The 19,860-nt window shown below is 38.5% G+C and overlaps 1 protein-coding gene across 17 annotated transcripts in view; it reads right to left on the bottom strand.

The window, feature by feature from the left end:
• CAMK2D (calcium/calmodulin dependent protein kinase II delta) overlaps positions 1-18,967 on the bottom strand; it is a 323,991-nt gene extending 305,024 nt beyond the window's left edge. For 4 of the 17 annotated variants that reach the window (XM_032401076.1, XM_032401072.1, XM_032401075.1 and 1 more), the window contains exons 1-2: positions 18,184-18,965; positions 16,457-16,551 (exon numbers count right to left, since the gene is read on the bottom strand). In XM_032401076.1, the coding sequence (XP_032256967.1) occupies positions 16,457-16,551; positions 18,184-18,248 (160 nt within the window). In that variant the 5' untranslated portion in view covers positions 18,249-18,965. Of the gene's footprint in view, positions 1-16,456; positions 16,552-18,183 lie in introns of all 17 variants that reach the window. The other 13 variants (XM_032401067.1, XM_032401078.1, XM_032401077.1 and 10 more) reach the window with 6 other exon arrangements.
• Between the last annotated feature and the right edge of the window lie 893 nt (positions 18,968-19,860).

Genomic DNA, 19,860 nt, shown 5'->3' on the forward strand with positions numbered 1-19,860 from the left:
ATTTCTTCAATGTATGTGTGTGTATGTTTGCATGTGTATAGTAGTTCCTCCACTCCTAGGTATATATGCGAGAGAAATAAAAACATAGGTCTATACAAAAAACTTGGGACACAAATGCTCATAGCAGCATTATTCATAGTACCTGAAAAGTGGAAACAAACCAAATGTTCATCAACTGATGGATGGATAAACAAAATGTGCTAAATCCATAAGATGTAACGTTATTCAATAATAAAATGTGCTACAACATGAATGAACCTTGAAAACATTATGCTAAATTAAAGAAGCCAATCAGAGAAGACTATATAATGTATGATTCTACTTAATATGAAATGCCCAGAAAAAAAAACGAATCTAGAGAGAAAGAAAATAGATTAGTGGTTGCCTGGAGTTGAGGGAGACGAGGAGAAGCAAGAACGGGGAATAACTGCTAAAAAAATAAGAGGTTTCTTTTTGGGGTTGATGAGTCACATTTAATGTCAAAACCTTAACTCCTGATTTCCCACCACAATCCAATTCTACTCCACTATTCTCCATCTCAGTTAACAGTACCACCATTAGATAGTTGAGTCAGCCGTAAGTCCAGTAGTCATGCCTCTTCATTTTCCTTCATATCTCACAATCTTCCCAGTAGCAAGTCCTATATTTTCTCTTCCAAAAAATATCTTCTCCCCTATCTTCACATCTCCCATAGACTGCAAGACTCTCCTAGTCTTGCTCTCATTCACATATCCTTACAATTTATCTTCCACCTGGCAGCCACAGAAAGATGTTTTAAGCCAAAAGCTGGTCACATCACTTCCCTGCTGCACATCCTCAAAATGGCTTATGACTGCTTTTAAAATAAGTTGCATATTCCCTAACATTGGCCAAAGGGCTCTACCCAATCTGTCCTCCGCCTACCTCCCAAGATCATTGTGTGCTTCTTTCCTCCTTGCTAATTAACACTCCAGCTATGATTACTTTCTTCCTATCCCTGTGCAAGCTCGTTGTCACCTTGGTCCTTTGGCCTGGAATTTTCTTCCCTCACATTTTCTCATGGTTTGCTTCTTCTCATCATTAATGCCTCAGCTCAAACGTTACATCCTCAGAGAGGCCTATCTAAAGTAACCTCACTTTAGGTCACTAACTTGGTAGGCCTTTTTATCTACCTCATAGCACTTACCGATCTAGATGATTCTTCCAGCCTCTCCTGTACCAAAGTTGCTCACCTCTATATCTTCCAAAATCAACAACTGTGTCTCCACATAGCAGCTGCTAAGTATTTGTTAAATAAGTGAATGAATGAATGAACGATGACTGATATAATGAGGGTAAGATAAGACATGAGATACTATGGGAACTAGAGAAACAAAGTCCAGAGCTACAAAAGCATCAGCATAAAAAACATAAAATTTCCAATTATTACACAAAAGCTAATAACTGAGAAAGTTGTAAAGATGCTTTCTTTTCTAGAACTTAAAAGTCTGAACTCAAGACAATCTTCTTTATGAGAAATCGGGTGGTAGAGGGACAGAAAAAGTAGGAGTGATTAAATATTAAATATCAATAGTAATAGCAAAGGGAGAAAGTGAGAAAATGAGTAAGGGAGCAGAAAAACATTTTATGCAAAAAGAAAAAAATGACACACATTCTGATCACATCTACCTTGATAACAATTGTTGGGTTCATTGCTTTTCTCAGGGAGCAAAGAAAGCTTTGCTTTTTAGGTGAACTTAGAAAAGCCAAATGAAAAACGACACAGACTTTTAAGGAAATTAAGAATACCAATGCTTTGGGGAAAAGCTGTCAAACCAAAGTCCTTATCATCATAGACAATGAACCAGAGATATGGAGAGAGGAAAGTAAGCAAGGCACACAAGAAATAAAATATTCACAATGATAAACCTTACAAACTTTGGTAATAAAACATCTAAAATGAACTAGCTTATGTCTTTACAGTTTTATTTCATATTCCTGATCTGCAGTAATTTTTCTACATAAACAGTGCCTTCCTACTGATGAAATTATGTACAACTCTGAACCATTAAAAGCTGCCTGCAGAGGCTTTTGTTTATGCAGAGAAATTGAATGAAATTGAAGAGAAATAAGGGAAATTTAGATTCTGAATTGAAGATCCCCCAGGCTTCTCTTTCAGATAAAAAAAGAAATCTGCTACCAAACATTCCTAAATGGAATTATTCTGTCATTCTTAAAGAATAAAATTTTCTTCCCAAGCTTCTGCTTTCTAACTGCCTCCCTACCTCATCTCTCCTGCTGGATGTACCCAGAGAGAACAAAACAGAATGAAAATGGCAAGGGCTTTTGCTATTACTTAGGGTTGGGTTTTAAATTCTAGCTGCTCTATTCTTACTAGCTATACAAACTAAGGAAAATTAATGTGTTTTAAAAAAAAAAAAGGCTTTTTCTCCTTAAATGTTTAAAAAGCACCAGGATCCCCATCGCCTCACCCTGTCAAGCTCTAATGGGTTCCTGGACACCTCTCTGGTCACTATGGGGCTAGATTCATGTTAGCTATACCTGTTAATGATCTACTGCATAATACTTTTGGTGGACTCTTCTCTACAAACTCCAAAGACCATAACAAATATGTTTTCCCAAGCTTTCAATCCTACTTCTATTTCTATTAGTCTCAGCTGAACTGTAACGGTCTCCTTCATATCAAAACATCTCAGCATGTGTGCTACCTTCTCATTCTCCTGCTATCCTGCTAGCTCTACAGGAAGAATGTCTTTCTTCCTAAACAAATCTGTTCCCGCTAACACCCAACAGTCTCCATGGCTGCCCAATAAATTTTACACTTTTGCCTTGCATTATCAGTCTTTCTATTCCTTACTAATTTTTGTCTCTCTTCCTCCAAATAAGCTTCAGCTTTATTTATCACCAAAGTTGATTCCCTTGACCTGGCTAATCCCTGGAATTACTCTTGAGTATGTCTGGCTCTTTTTTCCTGTTTTATAAAACAAGCAAGGTTTTTCATGTTATCTCCATTTATTCTTTAATCCCAAGAAATAATTTTTCTTTATCCATTCAGCAAATACTTGTTAAATACCTATTATATTTCATCCTATATGCTCAGTTACAAGAATGTAGGGATGAATAACAAATTGGCCCAATCCTCATGATCTCTTTCTGAACACTACTGAAATTCTGCCAAATGAAAACCCTTTTCTCAGTCTTCATTTCTCTCTACTTCTCAATCACACTGAATGTGTTTTATCACCATCCCCTCCTTTGCAAAACTTCTCTCCCTCAGAGTCAAAGCACTGAACTCTCCCGGTTTCCTCCTCCTTTTTTGACATATCTTTCCATTTCTTACACTAGTCCTATTTCCTCCTTTCATCCATTAAAATGGATGTATTCCCCCATACCATTGTCTTAGGCTCTCCATTCCTTTCTTTCTATATTCTCCCTTTTCCGACCTTTTCCACTAGTATGGGTTTTACCATCGACTCTGGGCAGACAAATCACAAATAGTAGCTAAGTTGATTATTGCTGTTTTATAGGTAAGGAAACTAAGGCTTGGAGAAATCAGGAAGTTTGCCCAAGATCACAAGGACTAGGAAGTAGTAGAGCCAGGTCTTGAACCCTAGCAATCTGATTTCAGAGCCAATGCTCTTAACCAATACAATATAATGCCCTGCTTCCTGAGGCCGTTTCTCAAGGATCACACCCAATTTTCAGTGGTGTTTTAGATCTTTTTTTTTTTTAAAGATTTTTTTTTTAATTTATTCATGAGACACAGAGAGACAGACAGAGAGAGAGAGAGAGAGAGAGAGGCAGGCTCCCCATGGAGCAGGGAGCCCGATGCGGGACTCGATCCCAGGACCCCGGGATCATGACCTGAGCCGAAGGCAGACTCTTAACCGACTGAGCCACCCAGGTGCCCAGTGGTCTTTTAGGATCTTTCAACCTGAATATGTTGCTTGTACATCAAACACATGTCAATTCATCATCTTTATCAAGATCAGTTGATTTTGACTTAATTTTTTACATGAAAATTACGTTCCCCATTATTCAAACTTCAAACCTCAGTTATGCTTATATCCTCTCTCTTCCTTATCCTTTCATATCTTAAGGTTTCAGAACTCAGTATCTCACATTCTTCGCCAATCCATCCTGCTTATTCACTGCTGCCAAATAATGTCCTAGATGCCCTCTTTAACGTGTCTTCACATATTTAAGACAATAATCTCAGCTTGGCAATCAAACACTTTACACGGTTTTAAGCTTTTATTCTTTTAAAAGATTTATTTGAGAGAGTGAAAGGGGGGGAGGGAGCACGTGCATCCAGTGGGGAGAGGGGCAGAGGGAGAGGGAGAAAGAGTCTTAAGCAGACTTCCCGCTGAGTGCGGAGCCTGACACTACATGGGGCTCCAGTTCACAACCCTGAGATTACCACCCCGAAATTAGGACCCTGAAATCATGACCTCAGCTAAAACCAAGAGTCGGGTGCTTAACCAACTGTGCCACATAGGCACCCTTAAGCTTTTTTCCCTGATTTCCCACAGATTATTTTTTTTAAGATTTATTTATCTGAGATCGAGAGAGAGCATGAGTGGGGGGAGGGGCAGAGGGAGAGGGAGAAGCAGACTCCCTGCTAAGCAGGGAGCCCAACACAGGGCTCCATCCCAGGACCCTGAGATCATGACCTGAGCCGAAGCCAGACGCTTAAGCAACTGAGCCACCCAGACGCCCCCAGATTATCTATCTTTTGCCTAAACAGGTATTTTTGGTTCTTCCCTGAATGTTATATGACTTCTTGCACCCCAGTGTCTTTGTTCTTCTTCTTTCCTTCTATCCACCCACCTTAATTTCTACTTCCTCATTATTACTTTGCTTGTTTCCAAAACTAAATGTCATTTCAGTACATTGAATCATCATATTACATTCTTCTGCTACTCATCTTTATCTCTTCTATAATTATATGTGTCTCCTATTCTCCAAACCAGGCTGTAAGTACTTTGTGGGAACTGACCATGTTTCATTATTTCTATGTCCCTTACAGTTTGCTTTGCCCAAGAATAATACAAATGGTTCTCTTCTACCATCTTTTAGAAAATGCTAGCCTTGCTTTCTTCCCTCAACAACAGTACACATTAACTATCATATTCCTCACTATTAAATGTTAAACTTCCAAAGGTACATAGTCACACAGATGAAAAGTGAGGTAGAGTTTATTTTCTTGGGGATAAAGCAGGATATCAAATGACAGAACATTTTTAGGAATAAGGCTACTGACCCAGAGACTTAACCAAATTCCAAATTAGGTAATTAACTCCTTACTACCTAATCTCTCTCCCCTATGCTCCTTCAGCTGGGTAATACTGCCTCCTCTATTTCCCAGCTCTGGCTCTGGAGGGAATGTGATGTGCACCATGAAACAGTTGCAACATGCTACTTGGGGATGGCAGGCCTTACAGCTCTGGGCACAAGAATCCCTGAATGTCCCTCACCCACACCCCAGAAGTACTAGGAGACTCATTAGGGAATGTCTTAAGACCCTTAAATGAAAGATGCTAAATACAAGAATTTTTCAAAGGACTCATTTCACACTCCCTCTCCCCAACACTTTTTTTTTTTTCAAAGCTTGTTATTGAAGGTCTGAATAAAACATTTTCATGCAGGGTGGGGAGAAATTATCCTCTCAAAGCTAAGCGCTATTTTTAAAACTGACCTTGTGTGTGTTCACAGAATATTTCTAATGCTGGCCTTTCTAAATTTGGATTTATTCCATTTGGATTATTCAAAACTTATACCTTAAAGTCTCTAATAAAGTTTGTAAAAGTTCAACAAATATGAATTCGATTTTTAGGGATCATTACTATTTTAAAAGATAAACTATCCCAGTGATCCTTCAGCCATCCCTGTTCATGCCTTACGACCCTCTCTTTATTATGTCATTGGCAGAATATAGACACTATGATTATCAGGACTAAATGAAGGATACAAAGCTACAGGCAATCCAGTAATTGGTTGTCAATATAAAACATAATTTTTTTCTTTCAAACCAACTAAGGTTAACAATTTTGTTTGCCCTTTTCCTGAACATAAAGATGCATAGAAAGCAGTCAACCCAAAAGTTTTTTCCAAAAATGATTTCCAGATCACATAAATATTAGAGAAAAGTAAGCCTCCATCCTCTTTACAGAAGGCAAACTTTTCTCTTTGACAGTTTTTTCTTTGCCCTCTCCAATTCTACTAAAATGAAAAAATGGCCTGAAATCGGGAGATCTATACTCAGGAGAACAGAAGTGGACTGTGACCCTCAAATTTCTGCTTGTAATCTGGAATTAGAATTTTTTCCAACCTACATTCTAATGACTATATCAACCTTGAATCACTGCTTTTGAAGTCAACAGAAGATTTTCTGCTCAACAAAGCTCCTACCTCAACTCCAAAATATTCTACCATGAATTTTATAAATTATAGAGAAAGTAAAACAATATTTCCTCCTTTGACTTATACAGTCCTTAAATTAATAAACTGGGGAAATCTTACAATTTTTTTTTTTTTTTTTTACAGCTGTAAGATCCTTTTAAAAACGGAGAGAACATATTGCATGGTTGAACTTAGCTAAGGAGGTTAAATATCTAAAATGAAGTTATCTTCTAAGTAGTAGATGAGTAAATGAGTAAATTCCCATTATTTAATGATGGGAATAAATGACTATTTTCCAAGCACCAGCTTGTGCTAAATTACATCACAGAATTAATCTGACTGTGCAATCGTGAGCTTTCCTTAAAAATTTTTTTTGAAAAGGCAATAGTTGGGGGACGCCTGGGTGGCTCAGTCAGTTAAGCAGCTGCCTTCGGCTCAGGTCATGATCCTGGGGTCCTGGGATCGAGTCCCACGTCAGGCTCTCTGCTCTTTGGGAAGCCTGCTTCTCCCTGTACCCCTCCCCCTGCTTGTGTTCCCTCTCTCGCTATGTCTCTCTCTGTCAAATAAATAAATAAAATATTTAAAAAAAAAAAGGCAATAGTTGGAAATAATGTATACAAATCTTACTGTTAAAAGTTCTGGGTCCCTAAATGAGTATTCATTAATCATAAAATGATGCAGTTTGGGAGTCATGCAATCATTCATTTTATTCAATAGATATCTGTGAAGGGTACCAGGTACTAATCCAGACACTGGGAATTCCGGCAGAGAATATTGAACATCTTACTTTTGGTTTTGAACAGAAACCTATAAACATTTTTTGCAACAGTTATTAATCTAATACCACAACTGCAGAAACTATCTAAAACTTTCCTTGTTTATAAACACCAACGGAATTCCTTAGGGCACTTTTACAATACTGGTTGATAATAAATAATAATAATAAAAAAAAACCCTCTAATTATCCTCCTCCCCTTTATCTTCCACTTAGGCACTTAATTTTTTTTTTGTATTGCCCCAGAGCTAAATAAAACAAAATGTGAGGTTGATAAGTTGCTATTCCTCTCTTATCAGCTGTTCATCCCTAATGACTCAGGGCTGTAAAATCCCACAACCCACCTTATTTAATACCTTCCAACAGATCTTGCTGTACTCAGTAATTCACTGCAAAAAAAAAAAAAAAAAAAACCAACTTTCCATCTCTTTTCTTTTCATCAGTTTTTTGCATGCTTTTGTGAAAATTTATACATGATAAGTCAGTCACTCTGGGTACAAAAAGTATGCATCTATCTTCTTTTAAGTTTGCTCTTTACTGACACTTCCTGATTACCTCACTTCTCATGAATTTTTTATTTTTTAAAGATTTTATTTATTTTAGAGAGACATAGAGAGCATGAGTGGGGGGAGGGGCAGAAAGAGAGCATCTCAAGCAGACTCTGAACTGAGCATGGAGCCTGACTTAGGGCTCAGTCCCAGGACCCTGAGATCATGACCTGAGCCAAAATCAAGAGTCGGATGCTTAACCGACTGAGCCATCCAGGTGCCACTCTCATGAATTTTTTAAATAATTTCCTATAAGTTTATCTTTTCTGTCCATCTTTAAATTCAAAATTGGTTATTTTCAAACATTTAAAATAATGTAATGATAGCATGTGTATGGCATTACTGAAGTGGTACCAATGGACACACAGACCATGAAAATGATAACCCCTTATCATTGAGCCACTTTATATTACATGATAAAAACAGCAGTAAGAATTTACACAGAGTTGCTCAAAAACTTTCTAAATTATACAAAACTCTTTCCAAAATAGCGTAATTTGTCATCAAGGAACTAATGAAATAATTTATGAATTAAAGATTATTTTATAGAGTTAGTGTATTCCGTTTGACATGAAGCCTTAACTCAATTTTCACTTACTTTATCTGTCACAGGTCTGTCTTTGTTAAGCATATGTCTTCTTCTAGACACAGAATCTTATTTGCTTACTCATCCATTTGTCCACTCACTCAACAAACATTTACAAGTATCTTCAATACTGTAATTACTGTGCCAGGCACAGATTCAAAGGTAAGCTTAAAAATGTCCACAAGATGTTTGAAAGCTACAACATATATAACTAAAATACAAAAGGAGAAATGTGAGATCAGCTGCTTAAGAAACATGAAAAAGCTATTCATAGGAGGAGGAAAAGAATCACTTCAGCCTAGAGAAGGAAAGGAAGGGTGGAGAATAAGTTAGAGACAGCATCATGGAGGCGGCAGCACCTGAATGGAGTTTTAAAGGATTTCAACAACACTAGATGAACTCATTCTTTCTGGAGGGCGGAGCCAGAACTTTCTCCCTTCCTTTGAACAGGCTGCTTACTTTGCCTGGACAACCATTTCTCCCTCCTCTACCAGGCTCAACTGCCATTCAAAAACACAATCTCACACATCTCTTCAAGAAATCTGTGATAACAACCTCCTCCAGCCTGTATCTATATGAAAGCCCTGTGCATAATTCTATTATAGTCCTCAAAAACTATACTATACTTGCCAGGTTATCATCCACACCAATAGACCACAAAATACTTGAGGGCAGATCTCTATCTTTCACCTCTGTATCCCTAAAATTTATCAAGATGCCCAGCACAGTGGGTAATGATGAACTGAATAAATGAAAAACAACAAAACAAAACATGGTAATCGTCGGCTGGAGAACCTGTTTAGGAAGCTGTTTAAAAGAGCTGAAGAAAAAAAGAACTCAAGTTAGACTGGTGAAAAAGGAAAAGATGGAAAGTGCTGAGATGGGTTAAGGAAAAGAAAGAAAATCAAGCACGCTTGAAAGTCCAGGAAAATTATGGCACCATTCATAGAAGGAGGAAATTACTGAGTCCACCAGGGAAGAGTAGAGTTTGGGCCTGGATTACTAATGAATACACTTAACGGCAGAAATTCAAGTTATCAGAACACAGTCTCCAAAAATCACAGAAGTATTTCTTTACGAAAATATCAAATTTTAATTTAAACACTAATGCCATGATGTGGCATATCTCAACTCTATAACTTCTCTATAAGATAGAATAAAAATCTAATTATCACTAACTATATTTACCTTTAATAAGGTAGTTTTATATAACTTGCTCTTGCTTTATTTCAATGTGTAGGCATCATCATTAATGAAATTGTTTCAAAAAGACATAGGGAGAAAATAATTTCCTATTACTATATAAATTCCAAATAATTTAAGCCTTCCCTTGCCTTAAGGGATAGGGTAAAATTATATACTAATATGAGAATTAATACAGTTTATTCCATAAATTTATGCATGTACAATATAATACATATACATATACAATTAAATATATCTAGATAATGAGAGCATAGATTTTCCATTGGTAACTGATTGGCCAACTGAAATCAACCAATTAATTAAAAAGTTCCAGGGCATGGAGAAATAAAAAGAGATTTCTCTCCTAAAAAAAGAGATAGTGATTAACTCTTGGAGTAAGGCAAGAGATGGGGATCAGAAAAGAACATAGAGGTAGCTTCAAAAGTAGAGGGAATACTCTAGCTATCGAGTGGAGGTTTACTGGGTGCTTACTGTTTCCAACTATATAAAATATAATTTCATATATAAGATTTTATGTAATAAAAATTTTTTAATCCCTATGTAATCTAACTAAAAAAGAGACTCTTAGGTAGAATCAACAGTTCATAAATATTACATGACAATATTATCTACATACCTTTATATGACTTGCTGCACCTAAGTTATTTTTCCAACATATTAATATAAAACTGTCAAGTTTTATAATTTATAAATTTTATAAAATATTTATGAAACTTGACAGTTTTATATTTTTTCTTTCACTTGCCACATTTTTGTATGAATTTGACACATACAACAGTGTTGTCTAACAAGAAACAACAAAACAGCAAACATTTGTCTTCCATCCTTCACTGGTTAAACAAGATGAGCCAGAGAAATAGAATGCCTTTCTGAGTACCTCTGTGCTTTGGTTAAGGACTGAGTTTTTCTTTTCAGCAACATGTGAATCATTTAGAAGAAGTAATCCTAGGAACTTATTGTATATTGAGATATTTTCAATCAGTTTAATCAATTAAGTTTACCAAAACACTTCATTCTTCTGTAATCGTTTTCCTACTGTTTTAATAAGATTTTTCACTACATTGTTTTCCTTCCAGAAAACAGCACAGAGGGACTGTCAAACTTCAATTTGATTTTAAGTTACTGCAGCAATTAAAACACTATCTTCTCTCACAAGTTCGAACTCTAAATATATTTTCCCAAAGAAATAATCAATTCTATATGTTGCACTGAGAAAATAAAAGATGTGTAAGACATAGTCCTTTTTATGAAAGGCCCTGAATAATCTCTCCAAATTGTTTATTTAGACTTTGGTACTTGAGCCCTATCTGCATTATAGTTTTAAAAATGTATTTAAGGGACGCCTGGGTGGCTCAGTCGTTCAGCGTCTGCCTTCGGCTCAGGTCATGATCCCAGGGTCCTGGGATCGAGTCCCACATCAGGCTCCTTGCTCAGTGAGGAGCCTGCTTCTCCCTCTCCCTCTGCTGCTCCCCCTGCTTGTGCTCTCTCTCTCTCTGACAAATAAGTAAAAATCTTTAAAAAAAAAAAAATGTATTTAAATCCATATTATATAAAAGCCTTTCTTTATCTCTTCAGGCAGAAATAATCTTTCCCTCCTTTGAAAATCAACAGCACTTTATTCATGCTAGACTTAAACCATTTATGTCTTCTATGATGTCTATTTGTGTAGATAGACTTACTTTTCCTAACACTCTGCCTACTGTACTCGTTCAATATTTATTAAATAAAAATAAATAAGGCCACATATGTGAATGTGCTTAGTAATCTATAAAGTAGTATGAAATGTAAATTACTACAAAGGTTTTGTGTTTAGAGTAAAAATATTGCTAAGATTCCACTTAATGTATAGCAGTGCAATTTACTAAACAATCATTAACTGTCAATAATAAAAAAAAAAACCACTGTGTGCACCATACCCTAGTAAATGCAGAGAGACAGATGTTAAAAAAAAAAAAAAAGAAAGAAAAATGCCAACTCAGCCCTAGAGACACTAGGAGTTGGTCTGCCACAGTATCAGCCCAAGAAAAAGACTTTTAAAAATTAAATAAAATTCTAGTTAACAAATGAAGTTAAATGCCCAAGACAATCCTAGTATGTGCTTTATAACAATTCATGATTATTAACCTTAAAAGGGCCCATAAAAATTTACTAATTTTTACACCAAGTTGATTCAATATTTCAAGGGAAATGACAAGTATTAATCTAACTGTATAAACTATGAAGGTTCTCCAGGTGTTCAATTCCTACTGCATGATCAGTCAGGCAGAGGTTGACACTAGTTATTAATATCACAGTAAGGTATCTGACAACCACCTTCTTTATTAAGTTTGCCTATTTTAATGATGCTGGAATACAGAAAAGATTATTATTTCCTAGAAAAGCAGATTTACATTTTTATCTCCTAACCAGTCTGGACAACAATAAAATTCTCATTCACCAAAAGAGGAAAATAGATATCTAATATCAAAATCTATGTCAGAATGCAAATACAACTAAACATAACTAAACGACACTAAATCCTAAAAATGATACATGCCACTTTGGGGCCCAATAATTAAAGAGCCACAGAAATTCCATATGCAAAAATAAAAATAATTTACTAGTTTTTTCTTAAAACATTGCTCCAACCAAGAAACTTCCAAAAAATATTAATTTGCCCAATTAGCTCCAAATTGCCAAGTCAATAATGTATAATCAGAATAACTTGATTCATCTATAACATCTCAGTTCTGCTTTCCAATTTAAGTAACCATAAGGCTGAAAAACGACAGTCATTTCTTGACTGCCTGAATGCCAAGGAAGAAAAAAAAAGTAGGAGGAGTTATTGACATCTCTATTATAACATAAAAAAAGACTATTTAAGGACATAAATGCAACATTTAGATTTCATAAATGAGACCTAATTTGGTGTACATGGTCAACTAGTTTTATAAAGTCCTGATTCATAGTCTACGAAGATCATCAATTTGGCAATTAACAAAACTAGCAAAAATCAAAGAATGCCAAATGATTTAATTGTATTATATCTGTGAAGTATTACAGAAATATAAAATGAAGTCTTTTTTTTAACTTTACCAAGGGAGTAGAAAAATTTGTAATAGTGTACTATTTCAAGCTTCTATTGTAGTTTACATTTTACAGATACGATGACTGTGGCATATCAGACCCCATGTAATAAAAAGTGGTTACTAATGATCAAAAATTACATTGGAAAATGAACATCAAGAAGTCATTACTACCATAAAAAAATCTTTTACCACAGGGAGCCTTTAAAATGTGAAATAATCACAAATACTATTTCTAAAGACATCTGCTATCAGAACCATCAGTCCACTGGATTCTGAACTGCAATCACAACCCTTCATGGACTTCACATAACCTGACAATATGTTACAGTTATAAACATGTCAAAATCAACAAAGTATGAAAACCGCAGAGCAAATTAGCATTTGTTAAATACCAACCTAATTGTCTGGGACCAAAATGATATAATTTCTATTTCCCATGGTAAAAATAGGAGATAAAATTCTATCATCACTAGCCACCATTTATTAAGCATGTCTTCTAATCCCATCTAATGAAAAACTTAAGACAGAAATTTCATATAAAATATGTTTGAAACTTTTCTACATTATTTATTTTTAAAACAAGCCAAACTATATATCAGTGTACTTAATCTATCTGATCAGTATCATATAATGAATGCTCTGTGCATGCACGTGTTAATGCAAAAGGGAAGAAATTCTTCAACAGACTCTGAGTCTCCCAAATATGGTTTGTGTGACTAACAGCTGAGAGGAAATGCAACTGAAACTGTCTGCTGGAAATCCATTAACATCTAGGCACAGGAAAAATGCCTGGGTGACAGTATAGTTGGATGCACAAATTTGTGCAGGAATATAGCCAAATTTTTGGCAATCCCTCATGGTCTTAAATGTATTGACAATGGCCTTTCTTTTTCAGTTGTTAATACTACATTTAAAGAACATTATTTGAGTTGGAGGACCTGCCTGGTCTTTAAAACAAACAGGCTTAAAGCTCAGATTTACAAAGACGTGGCATTTTAAATAATACAAACAAAAATGTGTACAAAAAATTATATGCTCCACAAAAAGTGCTATGCACAGCCAAAAGAAAACAAATCAGTACGTTAAGGAAAATAATGTATGCTAATTTACATATCATTCTAATTTCCCTTTAAATATATTATCTTAAAATTTTTCTGCAAAGATCATTTTAAGGATTATTATAGTCTGAGAGAGAATGTTTTTAAAGGAATGTTCATATTTTAAAGCATATGCTCTTAATATACTACTTTATAGATTACATCTAGTATTTGCTTGTTAAATAAACTAAGTATTTAACTTTACAAACCATTTAATAGCCACATTTGATCCTAGTCACTCTGTACTGAGCCCCTCCTATGTACTCAATGCTGTGAAATATTAAACAATGAAAGCATTTTTAAGAGTTTATAACTTAATATGGGTATAGTTTAAACAAATGTACACATTTAAAGATATAAATATGCTATAAGCAGCTCTAATTGTTGAGGTGATAAAATAAATTGAACGTTTTGCAGGAAAGTACTATAATATTTTACAAGTGAGCAGTAATAGGTAAAATTGACTCAGTACTTTGCAATTAAGAAGTGATTCTCCTAATTTCACTGAATCCTCAAAACAATCCATCATACCCTATGACTATTTTTGCCCCATTTTATTGATGAAGAACCTAAGATCAAGAAAAGGTAAGTAACTAAACCAAATTTACACACTAAGTACTAATGCCAAGATTCAAATTGGGTTCTCACAGCTAAATCAAGGCTGCCCCTGGATTTATAATTTTCACATTCTTTCATGTAAGTAATCTCATCTGATCTTTACAACAACCCAAGAGATAATAATAGCAGCTAATATTCATTGAATACATATTATGTATCAGGTGCTCTTCTATATTAATTCACTCCTCACAAACCCTATGAAAGGAAGGGTTACATTATTACTCCATTTTACAGGTGAGAAAACGAAGGCTCATCGAAAATATGTAAATTGCCCAAGATTACACAGCTAATAGCTAGGGGAATCAGAATTTAAACCCAGGGCATTTAGTTCCAACACCTGCTTCTTTACCACCTCAATCCTCAGAAGGGTGAACATAGCAGTTAAGAAACTTGCCCAAAGTCACAAGGAAAGAAAACTGGAGAAGGAGAAGCAGCATGTCTTCTAGCACTTCACCCTAATTACTTTTCCTAAATGTAATTGGAATCATTGAATCCAGATGAGGCAAGGTAGCTTTGGGTGTAGATAGCTCTTTAAAGCAGAGTATGAGCAGGTGAGGAACACTAGCAGGAAGAAGGAATCCCATCAAGTTAGAGAAGACTTATCTTCCATAGACTGGAGGCAGATGAAAGGAAAATAAAATGTATGTGAGCAGAGACACATGTATTTGCCTTTCTGATGTAGGGAGCAGGAATTAGCGTAGATGAAGAGGGATGACTCTAATTAAGGAAATCAGTAAAAGTGAAGCACAAGACTGATTTGTTTTGAGAGAAAATTTAAAGCCACTGAGAGATTTTGGATAGGTGTTGTAATGCCTCCAAAAAATTGATACCCCTACTCTTGCCAAAAGTACCTGGCACACAGGAAGAAAACATGTAAGCACTGAAAGAATTACACATTTTCATTTTTTTCTTTTTAAAAACTAAAATGTCATTTACAGTTTAGCAACTCCTTTTGACTGTTAAGAACCTTCCTGTGGAGAGAAGAGGGAAAGGGGAATATAATTGAGCATGACGTGCTTCTCATGAGTTCTCAAGCTATGAAGCTATGGTACTGCTTACTTTAGCACACAGACTTTCCTCAGAATGCTGTTAAAATCTGATGAAGGAAATTACAACAAAATCTCGCTCAAATGAATAAACTGAAATGCCAATCTAAACCTCAAGTATATGTAAAAGTAGAATTTGTAACAGATAGGGGGAAAAATCATGGCAGAGATCAAACACAAGGATACCAGGATACTAGGAAGCAGGACTTTTTAGAAGACAAATTAAGTGAGGCAATCTAACCCTAATAGAATTTCTTCACTCATTACTTAAAATAAACCAGGTCACTGAAATGGGCTTATACTGTGGCATTTTGTTCATTTTAATTTCATTTAAATTTCATTAAACCATAAATTCCCATGGAAATACCTTAGACACGTGCTCACAATAATTAGAATGCCTAACATTTCAGTGTAAGTACTTTTGCATGAGTTCAACAAAATAGAAAGAATGCAGTGAGGTCCCTTTAAGTTTTTTGCCTATGTCAACAGCTATTTTATGATAAGAATTATCTCTGTGACTATAAAGCATGTGTAAAATACATTACAGGAGTCCATGAGAAGCCTTAATGCGGAAGATCCAGTAAAGGTCTGGACTGCACACAGACACATCAAAATCAAGCTAAACTTCCTAGAATATAGCAATGATAAATTTTTCCTCCCAAAGCTATTACTGTTAAATATACCTTGATGAATTAAGTTCAAGTGTAACTACTACTGAAATATGATTCAACTGAGCTATGACCTATTTTTCCTCTCAAAAGCAAAAGAGAATAATGACAGTTGTGAGACTTATATTTTTCCATTCCAGGGTATTTCTGAAAGTTATTTCACAGCAGAGCTAAAGGCAAAATGCACTCAGTGACACTTACTTGCTTTAAAATATAGTTATGTATGCTATTGCTCATAGGACAGTTGTAATTATTTAATAATTTGTTGTTAAAATTCATGTGTTCACTTACTTTTAAACTATACATACCAAGAAGCATTCTGGAAGGAAATAATCTCAAAATGTAATAGGACACCTAAGTCTACAGTTCAATTATAACTATATATCTACAGAACAACAGAACCAACATCAACATGACAAATACAAAATTAACATATACTGTATATGTGGTTGAAAATACCCACCCCTAGCAGAAAGCTTTTTGGTGTTGATAATTTTGGCAGCATATTCTTGTCCAGTAGGGATTTTCATACATCTTCTCACCACTGAGAAAGCCCCCCTGAAAACCAATAATTAGCATGTCATCAATATAATCAGCTCTGATATCCCTTTAAAAAATTACAACAATCTGAGCATTTTTATTGCATTTAGTGATTTGTAAAATATCAGTGCACTACAGTAATATCCAGAAAATGAACGATTCTTCCTGGAAACCCAAACCTTCTTTAATGTTGAAGAATAAAAGTAAATTTTATTTAACTGGGTGTACACATTATTAATCAACAAAATGAAAGGAACTGCCAATTATGATGGCTCTTGTTTGCACATGAAATTTGAAAACATTTTACAATCACACTCACACAGCACCAAATGCTCTGAGAAAAAAAAAAGAAAGAAACCCTGCAAAGAGCATGGCTGAGGAGGAGCAGCAAAAATCTGCTGCCTATTTATTTTGTTAGAAAAAAAATTAATGTGGCTCCGAGTAAGTAAATATGGCGATTGTTTTCATTAAAATATAAATCTTGGGAACATTTGTGTTGTTTAACAAATCCTGATATGGTGATTTCTCTGTGCCCTGTTTTGAGCTGGGGGAAGGGAGAGATTTGAATTAAGCTGCTCTTCCGACATATTCTCCATGTTTTAACAGCAAACAACATATAAATATATAAGGATATAATTTTCATTACATTTAAAGGATAATTACATTTTCTTGAATTCAATTGTATAAAACAACCACATACATATAAACGCACCCCTTTCATAAGTAATAGTCGACACTAGCGATAGAGGAATTGGGTTTGGGTTGGATGCTACATAAATCAACATTCACGGTTTGGCCCCTAGGTCCCTAAGCACACAGGTCCTCAGGAGGTCTCCGGTCCCCTTCCTTAAATTCTCCGAGTAGTTCTGCCTGTCGGGCGTAGGAGGTCGTTTTACACAACGCTAGGCTACCCTTGGGAAGCTTTCTCTCGGTCTCCAGGTCTTTCCCGTTGCCTGTATAAATAAATCCTCCCAGAGAATGCGAAGAGGCACACGTAAATCGTAGGAAGGATGATGATGAGCGAATAATCTAGTGCAAAGAATAATAGTGGATATGGGGCAGGGGGTCGAGTTCCTTTGGGTGACCCTTTTCCTGGACAGAACAACTACTGGATGCGAAATAGACTCTACGACAAGTTGAACTTTCGGCATCAATAAATATGGCACCGTCTGTGGCCGCGAGTTCTCATCCGTACGTGGGTTGTACGGCCGACACGCCGGCTAACCAGGAGGCATCTCTATTTACAGAAAACATGATCTATGTTGCATTTTACATGGGTTCTTGTTTCCTCTACACACACACACACACACACACACACACACACGCTCGCACACTTCTCAGGATGACAGCTACAACTGCAGGGATCGTAAATCCACTAAGTCTCTAGTGCAAGAGGGTGGGGGAGCGGGAGAACGTGGGTTTAGGATTATCGGAATGGGCCACCAGCTGGGGTGGAGGGTCTTTTCCCGTCTCTGTCCCCTCCTCTTGCTAAGGCAGTACCTTTCTCAGAGCTGCCACACCACTGGCCCTCCTCCCACTCCTCTGGTCTCCCAAACTCCCTCGCCCCACGCGGGAGGCCGGTGGGTCTGGGGTAACGCGACCCGCCCTCTGCTGGAAAGGGAACCTGCGGATGCGGGTAAAGGCGCTTACTTTCCGAGCTCCTCGAAAAGCTGATACTCGTCCGTGAACCTGGTGCAGGTTGTGGTCGAAGCCATCCTCGGTCCCTGGCTGGGAGCGCGGCAGACGAGACTCGAGCAGACGCGCGGCTTCCCCGGGACTGGCCCCGCGGCACTGTCACCCAGGGCCGCCCTCACTTTCCTCGTCCGAAAGTAGCTCGCCCGGGAGGGAGTGTGCGCAGGGGCGGGGCGGGAGGGGAGATGACCAGAAAGGGTGGCGTGGGGTCTCCTCCCCAAGGTCCGCCGATTCTCTTCCTCCTCCTCCTCCTCCTCCTCCTCCTCCTCCGGCCCTGGCTTCCTTCTCCTCTGGACGCTCCACCCGCCCCCTTTCCAGCCCCTTTCTCCAAATGCAGGGGGCAAAGTACTCAGGAAGAAGGGGCCGGGAAATGGAAAACAGCCCGGCACGGGGCGAGAGGCAAGCAGTTGCGAAACTGGCGCACCGGGCTGGAGGGGTAGGGGCGGAGGGGAGGGAGCCCGAGGGGGCGGAGGCCGAGGAGCTGGGAGCGGACAGCTCGAGCCCAGCTGCAGCTGTCAGCAGGCGCGGGCGCGGGGCGCGCCGGGGCTCGGCCGAGCGTGCGCGCCTGGGGCCGGCCTGCCTCCTGCGGGCACCTCGGCTGCCTGACGCTCCCCCACGAGACCGCGCTGCTTCGAGACTGCGCGGCGAGAGAAAAGAGCGCTCGGATGGGGCGAAGTCTCGTCGGCCGTCCCCAGGCCTCCGCCTCCTACCCCCTCACCCCCCCGCCGCCTCCTCCCACCACTCCCTCCGCCTGCCAGCACCCCTTCCCTCTCCAAGACCCCTCCTCGCCGGTCCCACACCTCCCTCTAGCGACTCCCAACCCTGTGCCTTCGCGGATCTCGCTCTCCCGCCCTGGGTCTCACACTCGCGCAAACCCGTCTAGGGAGAGACCAGGTGGGTGGAGGAGGATATACGAGGGAGAAGCCTAGAGAAGGTTTAGGTGAAGGAGGCGAGACGTCAAAATTACCCAGTTAAACTCGCTATAAAGCTGGTGCCTAAATCTGGGATTGATTTAGCGGAAAGATGCGGGGTTAAGTCATGAGCTGCCCGGGGATGCTGCCGGGGCGCGGGGCACTAGAAACCGCCCCAAGCCGACCCGCGAGCCGCGGTGCCCCGGGTGGGAGGGCGAGGTGAGCCACCATTTCATCTCGGCGCCGCTCCGTGTTGACACAGCGGGGGCCGGATGTGGGCAATTGACAGCTTCCTTAGAAGGGTCCCAGCCTCCCACAGCCTCCCAGTGATTCCGGGCCCACCCCAGCAGAAGCCCGTTTAGCGAGGGGCTACGCCCGCCGTGCGCCACGTTTCACTTCTGATATGACTGCCGCCTCACCCTCCACTTCCCCCCGCCGTTTTCTAGGTTGGGTTGTTCAGACTCTGGCAACCCCAGAAGGCCTTTGCTTCGACCATGAATGCTAGAATGAAAGCAAAAACTCTCCCATTGAGCCACACCTTCCTTTCAGAGTAACTCCCCTGTAACCTCAGTTAAGTTCTGATAGTAAGGCGGTTTCTCGCGAGATTTCCTGCCCCGGCTGCGGGGGCAGGGTGCTGGGAAGGTTGGGTGTCGGTCACGCGACCCGGTTGGGACTGACGTCACTAGCATCACGGGAACACGTTCTAGCCCGTTTTCGTTTTGCA

This window comes from Phoca vitulina, unplaced genomic scaffold (genome assembly GCF_004348235.1).
Source record: "Phoca vitulina isolate PV1807 unplaced genomic scaffold, GSC_HSeal_1.0 scaffold3, whole genome shotgun sequence".
Lineage (NCBI taxonomy): Eukaryota > Metazoa > Chordata > Mammalia > Carnivora > Phocidae > Phoca > Phoca vitulina.